Raw genomic sequence first — 18829 nt, 5'->3', positions numbered from 1 at the left:
CCTCTCTCGCTGGCTGTCTCTCTCTCAAATAAATAAAATCTTAAAAAAAAATAAAAAAAACCCCAAAAACAAAACAAGCCAAATTCTACATAATATATACTTTTATCTTTTTCAAGTTGAGAGCCTTGAGTTTTCTGAATGATGCAGTTAACATTTCTTTTTCCCTCCCAAGAATTCAGGGGTAGCTGACTCCAAACTCTTGCTAGAGAAAAATGAGCAAATTAGGCTCTTCACTCCAAAAGAACATGCCATCATGGTTTCCGTAATCTTTATTACTATTTCCAGAAACTGCAAAGGTTACTTTTTAAAGCCCTGATTGGAGATACACATTTATTTACATAAACATCCAGTCAAATGCACTTCTGGGGTGTATTACTAATATCTGGGGAAAGCAGCACTAAAAAGAACAATTTCTTATGTAAAAGAGGTACAGTCCCAGAGATGTTAGGTTTTCCAAGGTTATTTTAGAAAAGAACCCAAAGCAAAACTTTAAAAAGCCTTAAAATCCCAGAAGCATGGGAATATTTTAAAATAGAAATATATAAACCTTTTATAATAGGAAGTATTTGGCTGGCTGGGTTGGTAGAATGTATGACTCCTGGTCTTGGGGTTGTGAGCTTGAGCCCCACGTTGGGTGTAGGGGTTACTTAAAAAAGAAAGTGATCAACAGACTTTAGATGCAGAAACATTAAGTGTTTGCTCAGTATACAATACCCTTAATTGAGGAACGTGTCACTCCTGGAGTAAGTGGATTTTGAAGGAAGCACTCACATGTCTAACCCTGAACTACTTTTGCTCTTCAGTGGCTTATTTCCAATTGCTTGCAGTACTTCTATCCTTGGAGCTAAACCACACCTCAAATCTGTATTTCCATACCAAACTCATCTTCCCCCTTTGTCACCATCTCACACTCTTTTCAGCCTAGTTGCCCTTTACTGGATTTTTTTTTTTTTCTAAAGGTTTATTTCAGAGAGAGAGAAGGGTGGGGAGGGACAGAGGGAGAGAGAGAATCTCAGGCAGACTCAGCACTGAGAGGAGCCTGACACAGGGCTTGATCTCAAAAGATCCTAAGGTCACGACCTGAACTGAAACCAAGAGCCTGACACTTAACCATTATAAATGACTGCACCACCCAGGTGTCCCCAGGGATTTTTTTTTTTTTTTTAAACAGAAAGGCTACATACTTCCTGAGTCATATTGGTAGTCTTCATGTTTTCAACCATTCCTATATGCCTGGAGTCAACATTCAGTTTGAATATAGAGACGACCTTTCCAAATTAATTCCTCACATATTAAGATCATCTTTTATCCCTTTCTTAGCTAACAGTCATTGTCTAAGTAAGTGAAGTTTTGGTTTAGAGGAAGCACGTATGAAATAACACTTCCAAAGAAGTACCACCAAGTTCTGGTATCTCCTGGGGAGCACATATGAGAGTTTGTAAGAGCCACTCTGTTGTTGACATTCATTCCTGGTGTAGGGTGACATGGCCTCATTTTGAGGAAAACTGAAGTTTTCCACGTTTTAATAAATGTAAGTCCTACATTTCATGAAGGTTTGTATGTGTGAAGAATTTAATATGCTTTCTAATGATGGGAAGAGGCAGGTGGGGAAAAACTAATTCTATCTTATATAGGCAGACTAGATAAGGCCACTTTCTCTACAGTGAATTCACTCAGCAAGTATTTATTTACTGAATGCCTTCTCTGTGCCAACTACTGGGGATAGAGGTAGGACTGTGCCATGTCCTTGCTCTCAGAGTTTACTTTCTGCTACAGGTAATTTCAATTAAAACTTTAATCAGAGTGAAAATGTGAGAGTACAATATATAAAATGAAATAATAAAAAGATACACATATTAAACAACTTAGAATTTATTTGGAAAGTAGGAAATAAGAATGATTTTAACATTTATTTAGAATATGAACAAAACTAGAAAAAGTTAAACTACAGGAAAGAAGGCAGAGAGTACCAAAGTTGGCTTAATGGCCGTCCAATATAAACAAGCAAAACCTAAGTTTCTTTCATGCAAATAAGCATTAAGGAGAAGAGCACAGGAATGTTTATAGAACAGGCCACAGCAAATATTTTAAAATTTACATAAGAAAATATACATAAACGAGAAAATAAACTGGACAATTTACAAGAAATGTTTTATAGGTTACAATAGGCTATAAGTTAGTTTATTATGAATAAAATTTGTAGCACATCATACATTTTTACATCACAGATTCAGTGTTAAAAGAATTCCAACATGACAAAGCTTAGACTTGACAAAAGCAATGTGATAGATAGAATAAGGCAACTTAAACTGAAATGGCTTGTATAAGTAAAATTAAAACATACATCTACATATGATTTGGTCAATAACTGGGCAGAATTAAGACAAATGCCATTCAACTTCAGTTAAAAAGTCAAAGTCTCAATGTAGTTCAAATAAAAAGGGAAAGCATACAATGTATAAAAAATAATAAAACTGTCTTACCAGGACTTACATCCTAATTCCATTAATTATATTTGGGACAAGGAGACTAAGATATTGATGTTAGGTGTATCAGGTTACCTTTTATTTCTAAACATTGCCAAAAAAAAAAAAATCTCAGAAAAAAACTGTAAATTTAAAAATGGCTTAGTATATGCAATAACAACTGATTGTGCCAAGTAGGATGTCCATGATTCAGAGACACATCGTAAAGCTAAAATAATCTCAAACTATTTGCATTACTTACGTATACTTTACAAATTATGTAAAAGCTCAAATGTTTTCTCTGAAAGCTACTGAAACTGTAAGCAATGCAATGAATGAAAGATGTTAATAGCAAAAAAAGCAATATCTCAGAACAGAAATTCAGTTGTATATTTTATACAATTCAAAACCTTTTATTTTAACTTCATTTACTCCTTTGAAAAATATATTCAATAGTTCTTTTAAACACAAAATTAGTGGCAGCTGCAGCAAAATGACTGAAAAATTAAAAGAAAAATCATCCCTTACAACACAAAGAGCCAGAATATAAAGATTTCTAGAATTTATATCTTAAGGAAAAAAAAATATTATTTTCCCTCAAACACATCATTCGGCCCAACTATTTAGTACTTGAAGTCCCAGTATTCACTCATTGCTATGTTTATTTTAAATATTAAGCTGGGAATGTCAGAACCATGTACAATCTGATTATTCTCAGACAATTCTAAGGATAAGAATTTTAGGTCTTCATATTTGATGTAAATGACTAGAACACATGATATTTCAACTCACCTGGAGGTAATTAAAATTGTTTTATAAATTTCGCTACAAAATGTGACGAAAGAACTAATTCCTGGAGGGGTTTATCCCGCATCTCTTCCTACTCACAATGACCAGAAAGAAACAACAGCTTAAAGAAAAGGGCCACTAAAAAATCCCAAATATATCTAATATTCAAACATTCATGAATCTAGCGGGATGTTTCTTTTTGTACAATGGAAAAGCTGTAATAATATCCACATAATTTTAAAGTTAACACAAAAAAATTCCAGATACTTAAAGTGTGCAACCATGTGTGTGTGCATGCATGCACACACACACATACACACTTTAATAATATATATAAATAAACCCCTCATATTACTTAAAGTATATCTACTTGGTCATTACAGACAAGAACATAACATTATGAGAGAATAACTAATAATACCATTCTACTGGCTTGGTGAGAATCCAGAATCTAGTGCCTCTATCAACATATACAAATCAAATTAACTCCAAAACAGGACACGACAAATTATTTTATTCTTACCAAATGCCACCATGAATGGAGCAACTAATTTTTTTCAGGATCCTGATGATAACTGAGTTGTTTCCCATTGTAACAAATCAATTCCCTCATTTTACAATGAAAGAAAATAACACTCAAATAATTTAGACCAGTGGCTGGCACTATTTCTAATATAATACCAAGTTATGATCCCACATCCACCAAATATACAAGCGATAACACAAGCAACAGAGACTGAAGACGTTTTGGAAGTGGAAATTACTCAGAATTTTAGATATGGTCAAGAAAGCTGGGGTGATTTACCTTTTACACCACCATCATTTTTGTTAGACTATTAAAAATACCTTAAAGGAAGAAAAAAATTACTTCTTTTGGTCTTTGATTATTACTAGGTTCAGCAGAAAATATAAGACCACTACTGTCTCAAATATTGAAAACAGACAGTAATACAGATAAAGCACATTATTTTCTGAGGTGATCTGATGACAGAAATGAAGCTGGCTGAATTCCTTCAGTATTAGAATAAAACCCACATTTAATAAACCTATTAGGAAAATAGGACATAAATCACATTTCCTGGCAATTCATCTTAAATAAGGTCAAAGAGTATTACAAAAAGGCAATATATCTCTAATATTTTGCTTATACATACCACAAAACAGTGAGTTAAATGCAAAATAATACACACTCATTTTTTTCTGGTGATTATCCTTTAAACAGTTTTTACATGGCTTTAAATAAGAAAGGATTTCTAAACTATATTTTCTCAAATGCAATAGACTAAAAAGCATAAAGTGCTCAACAGAAAAAAAGATACACTGTACAAAATACGAACATTTTCGCATATGACAAGCAGAGTGGTTATAAAGGATATCTGGAAACTATTGCCTTGCTAAGCTTTCCACCCAAGAATGCAACCTTAGAAATCAAGGCAAGATGTGATGGACTGCTCTTACAAGGCAAGAGTCCCACTGGACACAGAGGAAAACCTTTGCCTTTAGCTGCATCATTTTTCTTACAGAAATGGGACTTTCAGGAACTGGTACCTACAATACAGTAATCACATTTGCATGCAAAGGTAAAAATCTCAGGAATCTTTAGAGAGTCTAATATTTGGCAAAGAATCTGAACCTCTTGAAAGACTGTCAATGGCCACGTATATTACTGGCAATGGCACTGACTTAACCCAAACGAAGAGCCCACCTATTTAGAGTAGCTGAACAAGGAATGCCCCTGTTGACAGGCAAGCAAGTCTAGTACTGTGTCTTTGGAGAAACTGGGTATAGAACTGAAGGCCATTAGTTCTAAATGTCTCTAGTTAAAAGGCAATCTTTTTTTTTTTTTGGGGGGGGGAGGTCGGTGGTGGAAAGTTCTAAACCTTGTGTTCATCAAGCCTCAAAACAACCTGATAGTGCTCTTTGTATCTGAAAATATTACCAGTTTTTACGAATGGATTAAATCCAAAAATTATAAAGAAGATTCTCTTGTGTGTATAGAACTCAAAATTAAAAGGGTCTCTTTTTAGTCCTTTTAAAATTGTCTTCTCAAAGTTCAACTAGATAAGGTTTGGGGGATTTAAGTCACTGGAATCATCAAATTTGCTTCAGTGAAGGAAACTGACATTTTGGAGATTGTTGAGGCCAGTCAGGATGGGTCTTGGGCAACTTTATCAGTATCACTGGAAAAATGATATACAGTATGATGAAATGGCAGGATCCAATGTAAGACATTTTTGGATTGGTCAGAAACACGGCTAGTCTGTATAAAATAAACTACCCCAAATGAGCTACTTCTTAACCTCCTTCTGTATTAAAAAAAAAATTCCCATATTTTCCCCATAAAAAATAACATTTCCCACATCCCCTCTCAAACATTCTTTTTAAAAAGCCCTTATTCATAAAGTTTTAATGGATACATGATAGTGTTCATTTTGAAGAGCTAGTTCTGGAACTGCACTGTCCAGTACAGTAGCCACTATCCAAATGTGGCTCCTGAGAACTTGGAATGTGGTTCACCTAAACTGAGGTGTGCCCTAAGTATAAATATACACTGGTTTTAAAGACAAAGGTTAAAAAAAAAAAATACACTATCTCCTAAATAACTTTTTATAGTGATTATATGTTGAAATGGTGACATACCAGATATACTGGGTTAAATAGAAATATATAACCAAAATGATTTTCACCTGTTTCTTTTCACTTTTTAAATATGCCTACAAAAAAATGTAAAATTACATATGGCTTACACTTCATGTTCTTAAACTGTACAATCTAATAGAAATAGAGCTTTGAGGCATTATGCTGATTGGGCTAAAAAAACTAAACCTATTTACCACTGTATGCTTATAAAGATTTGTGAGATTGTAATAGAAAACTAGAATCTTGGCAGTCTTTATCACAACTCTGTGTTCACGCTTATTACTCCAGTAATTCTTGATTATACATGAGAATAGCCAAGAGCAACAGTGGTGAAATGGTTGTTCACTGTATATGCATTTTAACAGGTAACTTCAGTTTCAAAGGACAAAAAGTATGAATCACAATCCCAAATCAACCAAAGCATTGATCAAATTAACTTACATGGACTCTGACCGTTCCATTTCTTTCTTAAAGACAGCCGCATATCTATAACTGCTAATATAGTTTGCCATAAACTTGAAATTGCTATCATATAAAAATAAGAACTTTTTGTACAAATGTCCAAATCATAAAAATTTTAAAATAAATTGAACACATAACTTTTTGTGACAGAAATACCTAGCCATAACAATGGAAACATTAAGAAACATTTAGTCATTGTAAGTTTTCAAAGTGACTTGCTGACCCTACATGAGTTCAAAGTTCCAAATATTCTAAATTCTAAAAAAATTACCTTACATGCTTTTCCCTCTGAATATTCACTCCTATTCATGTGTTCATTTCTTTATATAAATAAAACTGAATTTTAAATATATGAGCACAAAACTTGAAAACTGTAAGGAGAAATGTCTTTATCAAGCACCTCTACTGCAAACAGTTCTTTATGGAGCAAAATTATGTTCCGTAAAAACATATTAATACTTCTTTCTTCCTATAATGTGAACAATTTTTAAGCTCTTCAAAGTACATCCGCATTTACTGGTAGTTTAAGGAGGTGAATATTTTCCGCAAGTCTACTTCTTAAACCAATTAAGTAACAGGCTTGAACAACTTTGCTCAACTACTGGACCTCCAAAAATGTTACTGCCAAAGTAAATATCTGAAAAAATTAATAACATTACAAAAAATGACTTCAAAATAGAGAACAAATTCCAAGGCAAAAGGATTTACAAATTTTGGAACTCTAATCCAGCCAAGGTCAAGAACCACTGCTTTAGAATGCGACAGAGCACACGGTGTGCAGGCAGAGTTGGTGGTTCCAGGGTACTGTCATTTTCAGTCTTTGTTACCAGAATGTATAAAACACTGATCCTTTCTAATTCTACAATACTGCCTCAGACCCCTACAGTTTCAAAACAATTCATCTTTTAGATTTCCATGACATCTCTTTAGAGTAAATGTGATTTTGTTGCTGTTCATAATAAAGTCTTTAGTTTTGAAGTTTCAGACCTAATTAAACAAATAACTAAGTTCAGGCCCGAGATAAATGTGGTATAGAAAGAGCACAGGTCTCTATCAATGCACACAAACCATATTCTATTAGTATAGTTCTGGGACCTCATTAAATGGATTTTCAAGTAAGTAATTAAGCCTCTAATTAAAAAATACAAAACATTTTTAAAGTATAATGATTACCATAAAATACAGAAAGTGCAATTATCACCAATTATGTGATTTTCTAGGATTCATCTTAAAATTCAGGCTAATATTTAACAATAGTGTTTCAATTAAATTATGGCATTTGAAAAAGCTTATACTTCTGGGAAAAGATCACATAAACATGCTTTTTTGGTGGGGGAAATGTTGAGAAAACTACAATAATGAATAATTCATACTGCCTTAACATTTCTAAAATCACATCAAAACGATCATCTTTGATAGCCATTTCAGTAAGTTTGATACAGGGTATGTTACTATCCACTTACTAGTAACCAAGACACACAGAACGCACTTGTAACAAATATTCAGATCAAATTATCTTCAGGAGCTAAACATTTCAGAGAATTTAAGATTTGTGTCTGAGCATACAGTACTGCAATAGTTGGCTACATAAAATAAATAGAAAATCTTCTAAGAGGAAGCTCAATAATCAGAAGCTGTATTGCATTTAGGGATTTAACACTGGATATATACAGAAGGGAAAGCATTTCAATTAGAAATACTTCACGTTACCGCGCTCCCTCTTTTAATATGGCAACTTTTAGCAGCTTACCATTGTGACATTTAAAAATCAACAGGAATAGTGCTACTCTGTTATCCTTTGGTTCCCAGTGACAAATAATGCAGTAATAATGCCTCTGGTTTTCAGTTCCTCATGGATGACATTTATTAGCAGAGAAAAACCTGATGCTTTTCAGCTGAAATTTGGCAGCCCAAGAAGTGCACCAACTGCTCCAAAGTATCCCTGTATAATTTTAAAACAATTATTAATGCAGTTCAGCTTTTTAAATTAGCATACAATATTAACAACTATTAGGAACAGAAAATGTATAATCCATTTTAAGAACTTTTATTCAGAAACCTACCAATTTTTGTGTTGTCAGCTAATATTTGAAAAAGATGAAATACGTATTTTTAAGTGTGGCTTATAGACACTGAAAAGCTTCTAGGGCTATTACTACAATTCTAAGCCCCTCGCCTCTCTCCTCAATACAATTCCTTTTGTTCCACCTGCCACTCTCCCGCATACAGCATGCCCTGTGGAGCACAAGAGCAGTACACCATAGCAAGAGCAGTGACAACGGAACATAAACACCAGAGAACACTCTGAATTTGTGTTATTACAATAATTAATATGTCCATCTGACCAGAAACAAAACAATGCAGGGTAAATTTACTTAATCCAAAACATTATATGAACTGATAATTTCAGATCAGAATAAGTGGATGTAGTGAATGAACAGGAAAAAAATCTTGAAGAATAATCTCCAAAATGTTAACAGTAGTCCCTCTGGAGGTGGGAGGTGAGGTTGTGGTGGGAGGATTAAGGAGAATCTTCATTGTTGAATTATTTATTTTTATGGTATTCACATTTAATATTCGTTAGGGGAGAAAAAAAAGAAAAACAAAGTACAATTTAAGTACACAAGCAGCCCCAATATTTAAGGAGCTCAAGACCTAATATCGCTCTCTCTCGGTCAGAGGAAGTGGGGAAACTCCATCTTAATGGGGTGCCTACCAGGTTGTAGTAACCCCTATCCCCCCAACTCAAACTGAAATGAGGGACTCAAAAATACTATTCAGGTAAATCATAGTTTTATACTTATGAGTACACAATAAGAAGCAGTAAATGAAACCTATATATAAAAGCATGCTATTAAAATTTGCAAAACATTATTTTCCTATCATACCTCATGCTCTAGAAACAATGCTTTCAGTTGACCTTTTGACCAGTAATCCAGTGCATATGCCAAAAGTTTCATTGAGAGAGTATTGACACGTAAAAAGTTTCCAACAAAGACAACTCGGTTTATCTTCTAAAAGAAAAGAACAAAGAAAATGTGTTGAAATAAGAATTATCAAATAGAATTTATAATACAGTAGGGTTTAGAAAATCTCTATGTAAAAATGCAAACAACTACTACCTTTTTTTAGTGTCTATTACATTCCTGGTACATATATTTCCATAATCCTAAATATTTAAAATTTAGTCCAGGACACATCACTACACACTTGTCAAAACCCAAAGAATGTATACCAAGAGTGAGCCCAAATGTAAACTATGGGTTTTGGGTGATAGTGATGTGTCACTGCAAGTTCAGTGACTGTAACAAATGTACCAATCTGGTGCTGGATGTTGACAGTGGGGGAGGCTGTGTAGCTATGGGGTTCAAGGGTGTATATGGGAACTCTCTGTATTTTCTATTCAATTTTGCTCTGAACCTAAAACTTCCCTAAAAAATATAGTCTATTAAAAAAAAAGTTCTGGAAAGATTTTAGTTAATGATTTTAGATGAGACTTGTTTTTGAAAATGGCCAATAAACAATCTATTAAGAAAGTTAACTTGGAGAAATAGTATTGAGATTAAAGGAGTCAAATCCAAGGAAGAGTATTTTAAATGGGTTTAGGATTAAAAAACACTGTAAACTTGAGTCTTCCAGCATCTCTGGCCCCAGCCTAACCCATCAAGTCACTCTCTGCTAAGATTCCACTAATTTGGTTCCATTGATACCTTGAAGGAAATCTTATATGGAGGAACTGGTGTTTCAATCTCGAGAAAACTTTTCTACTCTCACAATAACATACTGAATTTTTGAATATACATTTTTGCACACTGAATTTGGGTAGTGTAAATTATGGCCTTAATTACTGTTAAGTCAAGTGGCCAGTGAAAATCTGCATCTACAGGGCTACGAAAAAAGGTCTCTGATTATTGTCAGTCCCCCAAAGTGAAATATTACCTAAACCTGGGTTAAAACATCTGTTAGTGGCTCCCTCAACCAACTTACTACACTGTTATTGAGAAACTTAGAATTCTGGATTTAAACAGAATACTTCAAAGAATCAATTTGCATCTTCTCACAGTTGTTCTCTGCCGGAGCTTCTCTTTCCCCAAGTATCTGCATGCTGATTATCTCACCTCCTTTCAATATTTATCCAAGGATTACGTTTTCAATAAAGCCTTTCTTCAACAATCCAATTACTCAGCAATTTGTCTTCTGTTGTTCTACTCCCAATTCTCTTTATCTTGTTTGATTTTTTAAAAAAAAATAGCATTTATCACCAAATATATACTAAAAATTCATTAAATCACTAGAATGGATGGAAGTTGCACAGAGTCAGGGATCTTTGTTTTTTTCACCAGTGTATTGCAAGTGCCTAGAACAATGCCTGGCACATGGTACTCTGTAAATACTTCATGAATAAATGAATGAACAAATGAAGGATTCCCTCAAAAAGTAAAATTCCCAACTCATTTAAAGTATTTGATATTTACGAAAATTAAATAGGCAAATACGTCTATTACATGAAGGCAGAACTGTATATATAATCTCCTTCAAATAAAAATAACCTGACAATGAGGGTAAATATAGAAGTACATGCTTTTCGTAAGTATACATCATTCAAATTTTACATGAAGAACAAGTCTCAATGCCTTCATAGCCCTGTACAATGCTGCTTGATCCATATGCAACAAGGCAGCACTGTAAAGAAGCCAAAGGCAGTAAGAAAACTTCTAAGCACTCGCTAATCAAATGCAACATTAACAGCAAAAAACACCCCTTTCAATAATTAGTTCAAGAAAATCCTATGTTTGGAAAGAATTTTCTATCTTCAAGAAATTTAGGTTGTGTATTTCTGAAAAAGTTTCTAGATAAATTTGAAAATGTAAATATCTCTTTGTTCTACTTCTACTTTCTTTAAAGGTAACATAACAATTAGGTACACAGGGCATATACAGCTAATGAGCCTTGGGATTTAATGGAGATCTCAATTCCTATAGGTCTCCTTAAGGAACACAAAGAAGCTGTGCTATATGTACATAAAGCTCCAAGCCACATTTTTCAAATAGTTAATTTTTTTTTACCTCATTAACAGCACACATTCGTGCCACAGAACCAATGTTATTGGTGATAGTAACTAAAGTAGCTCTTGCTAGATCTTCTTTACTAACAGATTCTCGCTTCTCCTTATAAATCATATTCCCAAAACTGCAGAGAAATGAAAAACAAAATTCTGTTGATAATAAGCAGCATTTCATACATTTTTGGAATTTATCCTACAGATAAATTTACACAAGTACAAAATAAGGTATGTAACAAGGTTACTGACTGACCCATTGAACTATACACAGCAGAATATTGGAAGCCACCATAAAACTCTGATAAATCCACACAATAAAATACCAAGAGGCTGTTCATAAGGGAGGGAGGGTAGGAGGGGGAGAGGTAAAGCAAGAGAAAGGGGAGAGAGTAAGGGGAGAAAGGGAGAGCGGGAGGCCAGCAGATACACTAGGATATACTGCCTATTGAAGAGAAAGTATAGTAGCATGCTGTGTAATGGTATATAAATGTTACCTTCTGTATAAGGGGAGGGTAAGGATATGTATTTATATTTGCATAAAGAAATACTAAAAGGATATTCAAGAATTAATAAAAACGGTTTCCTATGGAGAACAGCAAGGGAGACTTCTTAATGCATATCTTTTTTTTTTTTTTTAAAGATTTTACTTATTTATTTGAGAGAGAGCAAAAGCGAGAGAGGTCACAGAGGGAAAGGGAGCAGCAGACGCTCAATGAAGCTCGACCCCAAGACCCTGATCTGAGTTGAAGGCAGACGCTTAACCAACTGAGCCACCCAGGTGACCCCTTAATGTTTATCTTATTTTTAAACTACATGAATGTAAAACTTTGGAACTTTAGGTTCCAAGTTGGGTAAGAGTAAGCCCCCTAACAACTTCCTGATACATTGCTTTCTAAAGACTAAATAAGCAACTTTCATTACAACATAAATATTAAACTTACCTAGATGCTACAGCCCAACCTGGCAGACCAAATCTCTCATAATCTCCTCCGTAAATATCACGGACCAGCTTGTCAGCTTGGGTGCTGTCACCTTTGGATGCCATTTCAAGAGCCTCTTCAAAACTTTCACAGCCAGTCAATAAACAGCATAAACCCAGAAAGGTGCCCCCTCCAAGGCTAAAGAAAATAAAGAAAACTGGGTAAGTTATATTTACATACTGTATTCTTTCTCCAGAGTAAAAAGGTGGAATTTTCATGTAATTAACAAACACAAAGAAAGAACATATTGCTAATGCCAAGTGCTGATATATCAACATATTGAAGGTAAGAAAAATGCCAAACCAAACTTGTCAGATTAAAGAATAAACCAAAGGGGAAAAAATCAGTTGGTGATAGCAATACGAAAGCAGGAAGAGATGTTTTATATCTTCTCGTACTTTTACCCAATTCCTTATATTTTGTAATTGCTAAAAATAAATGCTTTGCTTTTACATGTGGGGGAAAAAGCATAAGTGTTAAAAATTAGTACCATATGAATTAAAAGGAGAAAACTTGTAACTCTAAATGGTTTCCAGGAAATGATTTAGTGAAAGGCCTATTTACTTGGTCTGACAAGGTTGAAATCAACTCAATGTGACACATTAGCATTTAAAATGACCCAGAAATGAATACAGTGAGAAAATTTATGTTAGGCTGGTCAACGTTAATGATAAAAATTTACTTGGTTCTATTATTCTTTTGGATATGCTGATGAAATGAAATCATGCTTCTCTAATTCCTAAATCAAAACCTCTGCTCCCCAGTCTCACCTAAATTTCCAACAGACTCCATCTATCCCTGACCACCACTGGAATTTAGTTAACGGACTGAATTTCTTTTAGAATTAATTGAAATAGGTAATATTTCCCTGTAACTTTGGCATTGAGTTACAAAAGGGAGGTAGATTTTAGCCACCACAGAGATAAAATACCAATTAAATTTAAGTAACACTTAGGGGTGCCTGGCCAGCTGAGTCAGTAGAGCATGTGACTCTTGATCTCAGGGTCATGAGTCTGAGCCCCACATGGGGGTAGAGTTTACTTAAAACAAAAAAATTTAAGTAACACTTTAGTAAGAGCACTACTTTAAAATGGAAATGAGTTTTTTTCATAAACCCCCAAATCTTCCTTCCTCAAATAAGCAGGAGTCTCTATCCTTCTTAAAAGCTGATAAAGTATGTACGAGAATCTTAAGGACATTTTTAAATTTCTCAATATTTCAGGCATTATAGAAAATCTTATGGGATATTTAGTACATCATGTTATCCCATAATAAGCTCATGTTAAATTCATCTTATAAGAATTATTTATTACAGGGGCACCCGGGTGGCTCAGTTGGTTGAGCATCTGATTCTTGATTTTGGCTCAGGTAATAATCTCAGGGTCGTGAGACTGAGTCCTGCATGGGGCTCCATGCTCAGTGGGAGTCTGTTTGAGATTCTCTCTCTCCCTCTGCCCCTCCCCCCCTCAAATAAATAAATCTTAAAGAAAAAAAGAATTATTACAGTGTTGCCCAACACTACACTTAAATGTGGACCTAATCCAACCAGCATGCAAGCTGACCAGTGGCATACTTCAGGCTTAAATAGATCTACAAAACAGTGAAAAACAAAAGGAGGAATGCTTTGGAAAACAGAAAGTCATTGGAATCATTCCAGATAAAAATTCCCTCTTACAGGGGCGCCTGGGTGGCACAGCGGTTAAGCGTCTGCCTTCGGCTCAGGGCGTGATCCCGGCGTTATGGGATCGAGCCCCCACATCAGGCTCCTCTGCTATGAGCCTGCTTCTTCCTCTCCCACTCCCCCTGCTTGTGTTCCGTCTCTCGCTGGCTGTCTCTATCTCTGTCGAATAAATAAATAAAATCTTAAAAAAAAAAAAAAAAAGTAGAGCCAAAAATTCCCTCTTACAATTATGGAAATGTTGATGCCAACTGATGTTAAGCAAATATAAATATTATTTTAGTTTGCATCTTTATACACATACCTTATAAAACAATATTATCTGCAACACTTTAACTTATACTTACACATCTACACTTTTTGCTACTGGGCAAATGCACGTTAGAAGCTAGCATTAAGATGATTTCACAAATTCTGTGTATAAAACCAACATGAACGCTGCAGTAAGAACAGAAAGGTCACTACCTTGTCCCGGTTACTCGTTTATAGTTGTCTTTGGAATGGACTGCTAAAATACTGACTCCTGAACCAATGTTCACTATCAGCAGTGGATAGGGATCATCCAGGTTAAAAGGCATCTTTTGGCATCGCTCAGGTTCTGAGGCATTAGCAAAATAATAGCACTCTGCTTGTCCATTGAAACTGACAGAATCTATATACAGCAAGCCCTTTACAAGGCAGTCAAGTTCATCCAGTTTGTGCAGGTGGAGGTTTCCAATCTATAAAAAAAACCACAGAGGTTTTATAAAGTGAACAAGGGACAGTATTCAAAATATTTGACTCAAATGCACTGTATAATTTTAATGTACTTTATAAAACTTCAAAATCATCTATGACCCATACATTTTCACTTGTTTTGTTTTGTGTCAGAATCTTTTAGCCCAGTGGTTCTCAGTGATGGTGGTATTATCTCTGGATGCATTCTGGAAATTTTTAGGGATATTTCAGTTTTCACAAAGATGAAAAGGAGAAGACCAAACTGACATTTAGCGGGCAGGGACTTGGGATGACAGAAATCTGCAATGGGTAGGGCAGTTGTGCAAAAACAAAGAATTATCCCATTCCCGCCTTATCTTTGAGCCTTCTGACAGTTTTTAGGCGGCAGTAGAAAAATGTGTCTATAATTATCTGAGCCTATGGAAGCACAAAGTATTCTTTATATGGCTTTAATATGTATATGCTAAATTTGCTAGCAATGCAACCACCATATAAACTAAGGAAATATCAGACTCTTTTATTGTTTGAACTGTCCCAAGTGTTATTTAGCATCTTAGAGTGTTATGTCACAAACAGCAACACCATTTATGGTACAAGATTCTCCAATAAAACATACCATTATCAGCTTTAGATTTTATGATGAATTTATGTTTAAGTGCTAGCATCTAACTATCTCACTATGCTCTCTCATGTGATCATACCAGAGAACCTACCGATATATAAATACCTTCATTTCCTGTCTTTATATTATAGTCTGAGTACTCGTTTGAAATTATTAAATTCATTTCAGGTTAATAAGGAATGTATTATAAACTATTTGTAAAAAATATTTCAGCTTAGGGGTGCCTGGGTGGCTCAGTCGTTAAGTGTCTGCCTTCGGCTCAGGTTATGATCCTAGTGTTCTGGGATCGAGTCCCGCGTTGGTCTCCCTGCTCCGCTGGGAGCCTGCTTCTCCCTTTCCCACTCCCCCTGCTTGTGTTCCCTCTCTTGCTGCCTGTCAGATAAATAAACAAAATCTAAAAAAAAAAAAAAAATTTCAGCTTAGAGATCACTTCCCCTGGGAAGCTTTTGTTCTCCAGAACTTGTTTGGTAATAGTACTCTAGTGTTCCCATGGCACTGCTTTTCTATCACTACTATTAATTGTAAGGCATTGTACTTTAAGTCACTTATCTGTGTGGACTAGAATACCGCACTCTTTCAAGGCTAAGACTGTGTCTTATTCCCAGGTGAGTTCTGTGTCTAGCATAATACCTGACACATACTAGGTGCTCATGTATTAGCTTAATTAATGATTGAGCATCAACAGAAACAGTTATTACAGAACTTCATCACTAGAAAATATTGATACTTCTGGGGCACCTGAGTGGCTTAGTCAGTTAAGCTTTGGCCTTCAGCCTGGGTCCTGATCCCAGGATCTTGGGATTGAGCCCCAGGTTGGGCTCCTGCTCAGCAAGGAGTCAGCTTCTCCCTCTGGCCTCCCCCCGTTCATGCTCTCTCTCTAATAAAAAATCTTAAAGAGAAAGAAAAGAAAAGATTGATACTTCAATGGCCAGGTGAAAGCTGGCTTCAAGGACACTGCTTCTGGTAAGAATTCTGACAAACACTAAATATCACATGTCCAAGCAAGCTAGTCTCAAATTTATGAAATTTATGTTCAAATTACTCAATAAATTGAATACAAATCAGTATTATCCATCAAAAGAAAAAAATTAGTATCAATTTAGACTTTTAAACTATCCCAAAGTTTAAGGGGCCCACTTATGTGAGTCATGTAAGTGATCACTTATGTTCTATAAACAGACTTTTCTTATATGAATTTAAGAAATTAAATGTTTCACATGCGTATTTTCAAAGAAATCAAATTTCAGTAGCCCCAAATGCCACCTTTATAATCTTTATTCTAATGGAAAGAACTAGAAGCTTGGCAAATCCCCACTAGCACTTAAATCAGTGTTTATATAGTCCTCTTGCCATATCCAAATGACCCCCTTTGAGACAGGAACATGGTAAGGTTGGTGGATAAAACCAGAAAAAAGAGGTAACAGGGACTCTCAATCAAATGTCTACTTAATGAAAAGGCACTAGCTTCAGCTGACTTTTTTTTTTTTTTTTGGTCGGGGGCAGGACAAGGGAAAGAGATGGCCCTGGGAGTGTGGACTGTATCGGTAATACATAAAAGCAATGCAAACACAGGACAGTTAATAGTGAAAATAATTCAAATGCCACTTATATTTGGCTTTGTATACTGCCAAATTCACTGAAATCCCCCTTTATTGAAGCTTTATAGCAGTACTTAAACTTAAGCAGGTTTTACCAAATATTATGTACAATAAGCCCAAATCTAGGCAATTTTTTACTCAGCCTATGAAGGTACTTAAATGTCCCAAATGAAAAGCTGGTCATGAATACACACTTCCTCCACACCCAGCACAGGGAATTAATCTAGGAAACATGCTAGATGGAAACTTAGCTTCGTATTTTAAAAATTAAAGAGGGGGTGCCTGGTGGCTCAGTGGGTTGAGTCCAACTCTTGGTTTCAGTTTAGGCCATGATCTCAAGGTTGTGATATTAAGCCCCATGATGGGCTCTGTGCTCACTGTGGAGTCTGCTAGTTCCTCTCCCTCTGCTCCTCACCACCCCCACCCCCGCCTCCTCGCACACATTCTCTCAAATAAATCTTTAAAAAAAAAGAGAATGGATATAAATTTTTGGCTTTGAGTAAGATACCTACTGTGCGAAAATCTTCTTCAAACTTGTAAGCACCACCTCCTGTAGCACATAGCACCGTGTGTAATGTTGAGAAGTTTTTATCTCTTCCCATTTGAATAAAAGTTGGCAGGTCGTGGGTTGGAAATCTGATAAAGTGCAAGTTCCCTCTTCGCCCAAAAAGTGTTAAATCCTTCAGTTCAAGGTGTACATCCCGAATACCAGTGGATCCATATGCTACATTAGAAGTCAAATATTTCCGGATACTTTTTAAGCTCTCAACTTCTTCTTGTTCTTCCTCTGCTGTGATATCAATAGGTTCGAAATATGAGAGCTTTACTAGAGTCCCCCCAATGTCCATGCCAAACCATGGGAAAGCTGTGGATAAAAAAATATACATATATATCAACCTAAGGAATGCAAATTAGGAGCTAGTTAATTAGCACAAACTTCATATACCCTGAATCATGCAGTCATTACTTTTGGGTAAGATGCTTCTTCTATGTGCAACTCAACTTTTTCCCTTCAAAGTATTACTTTATATATTTTCTGAAAACCTGTAACTTGGGATGCTTAGAGCTGGCCCAGAGCCTTTTAATTCCTGGTCAGGTAGGTATTCCTTTTCATTTATTAAATACTTATCATATGCCTCAGGGGATCAGGAAAAATTTGGACCAATTCTATTTTAATAAATAGGTCATCGCCTATGGCTTAATAATGTTTCTAATAAGATTTTAATGTAATAAAACTGGCCTATAATTACTTCAAGTAACCAAGGGAAAAAGTACCTCCTTCAAAAGAAATCTTATTCTTTGCTCATTAAACATTGTATTTCTTTGGTACATCTGGTTAATAAAATTTGCAGTTAATAATGTTGAAGATAAGTCTACTTGGCTCATTTGGGCAGGCAGTTTGGGTTTGGGACTTGGTACCCTTTCACTAACTGAACTTATATGACTTTGGAAAAACCATTAATTTCTCTGAATCCTAGTTTATTTAAGGTCTGTTTCTATTATCTGGGATCTTAAAATGATAAGAGACTCAAGAATAATTTAATACTTAAAGATATACACAACAAAATGTATTTAACGGTTTTTTATGTTTAAGTTGCCAAGGAAAAATAGTTCCCTCCAAAATGTTTCTTAAATATTATTTATTTGATATATGTGCCTATGAGAAACCAGGTACCTACAATTCAATAAGAAAGGATTCTATGCATTTCTCCATTTCAGAATTTATGTTTATTGAAATTAGTAAGTAATATTAATTGAGGAAGGAGTAATTCTCATTATCTTCTTCTGGAGAAATAGTTTTTTTTTTTTTTTTTTT

The 18829-nt window shown here is 35.0% G+C and overlaps 1 protein-coding gene across 3 annotated transcripts in view; it reads right to left on the bottom strand.

Annotated features, from left to right (window-relative positions):
- Positions 1–1856: 1856 nt before the first annotated feature.
- PANK3 (pantothenate kinase 3) overlaps positions 1857–18829 on the bottom strand; it is a 24933-nt gene continuing 7960 nt past the window's right edge. The window contains exons 2-7 of one of the 3 annotated variants that reach the window (XM_002918611.4): positions 17526–17878; positions 14542–14795; positions 12360–12536; positions 11423–11546; positions 9245–9370; positions 1857–8298 (exon numbers count right to left, since the gene is read on the bottom strand). In XM_002918611.4, the coding sequence (XP_002918657.1) occupies positions 8248–8298; positions 9245–9370; positions 11423–11546; positions 12360–12536; positions 14542–14795; positions 17526–17878 (1085 nt within the window). In that variant the 3' untranslated portion in view covers positions 1857–8247. Of the gene's footprint in view, positions 8299–9239; positions 9371–10474; positions 10582–11422; positions 11547–12359; positions 12537–14541; positions 14796–17525; positions 17879–18829 lie in introns of those variants that run through there. The other 2 variants (XM_034656756.1, XR_004624217.1) reach the window with 2 other exon arrangements.

The sequence above is a fragment of the Ailuropoda melanoleuca genome, chromosome 3 (genome assembly GCF_002007445.2).
Source record: "Ailuropoda melanoleuca isolate Jingjing chromosome 3, ASM200744v2, whole genome shotgun sequence".
NCBI lineage: Eukaryota > Metazoa > Chordata > Mammalia > Carnivora > Ursidae > Ailuropoda > Ailuropoda melanoleuca.
This window is presented reverse-complemented; position numbering and strand designations above follow the sequence as displayed.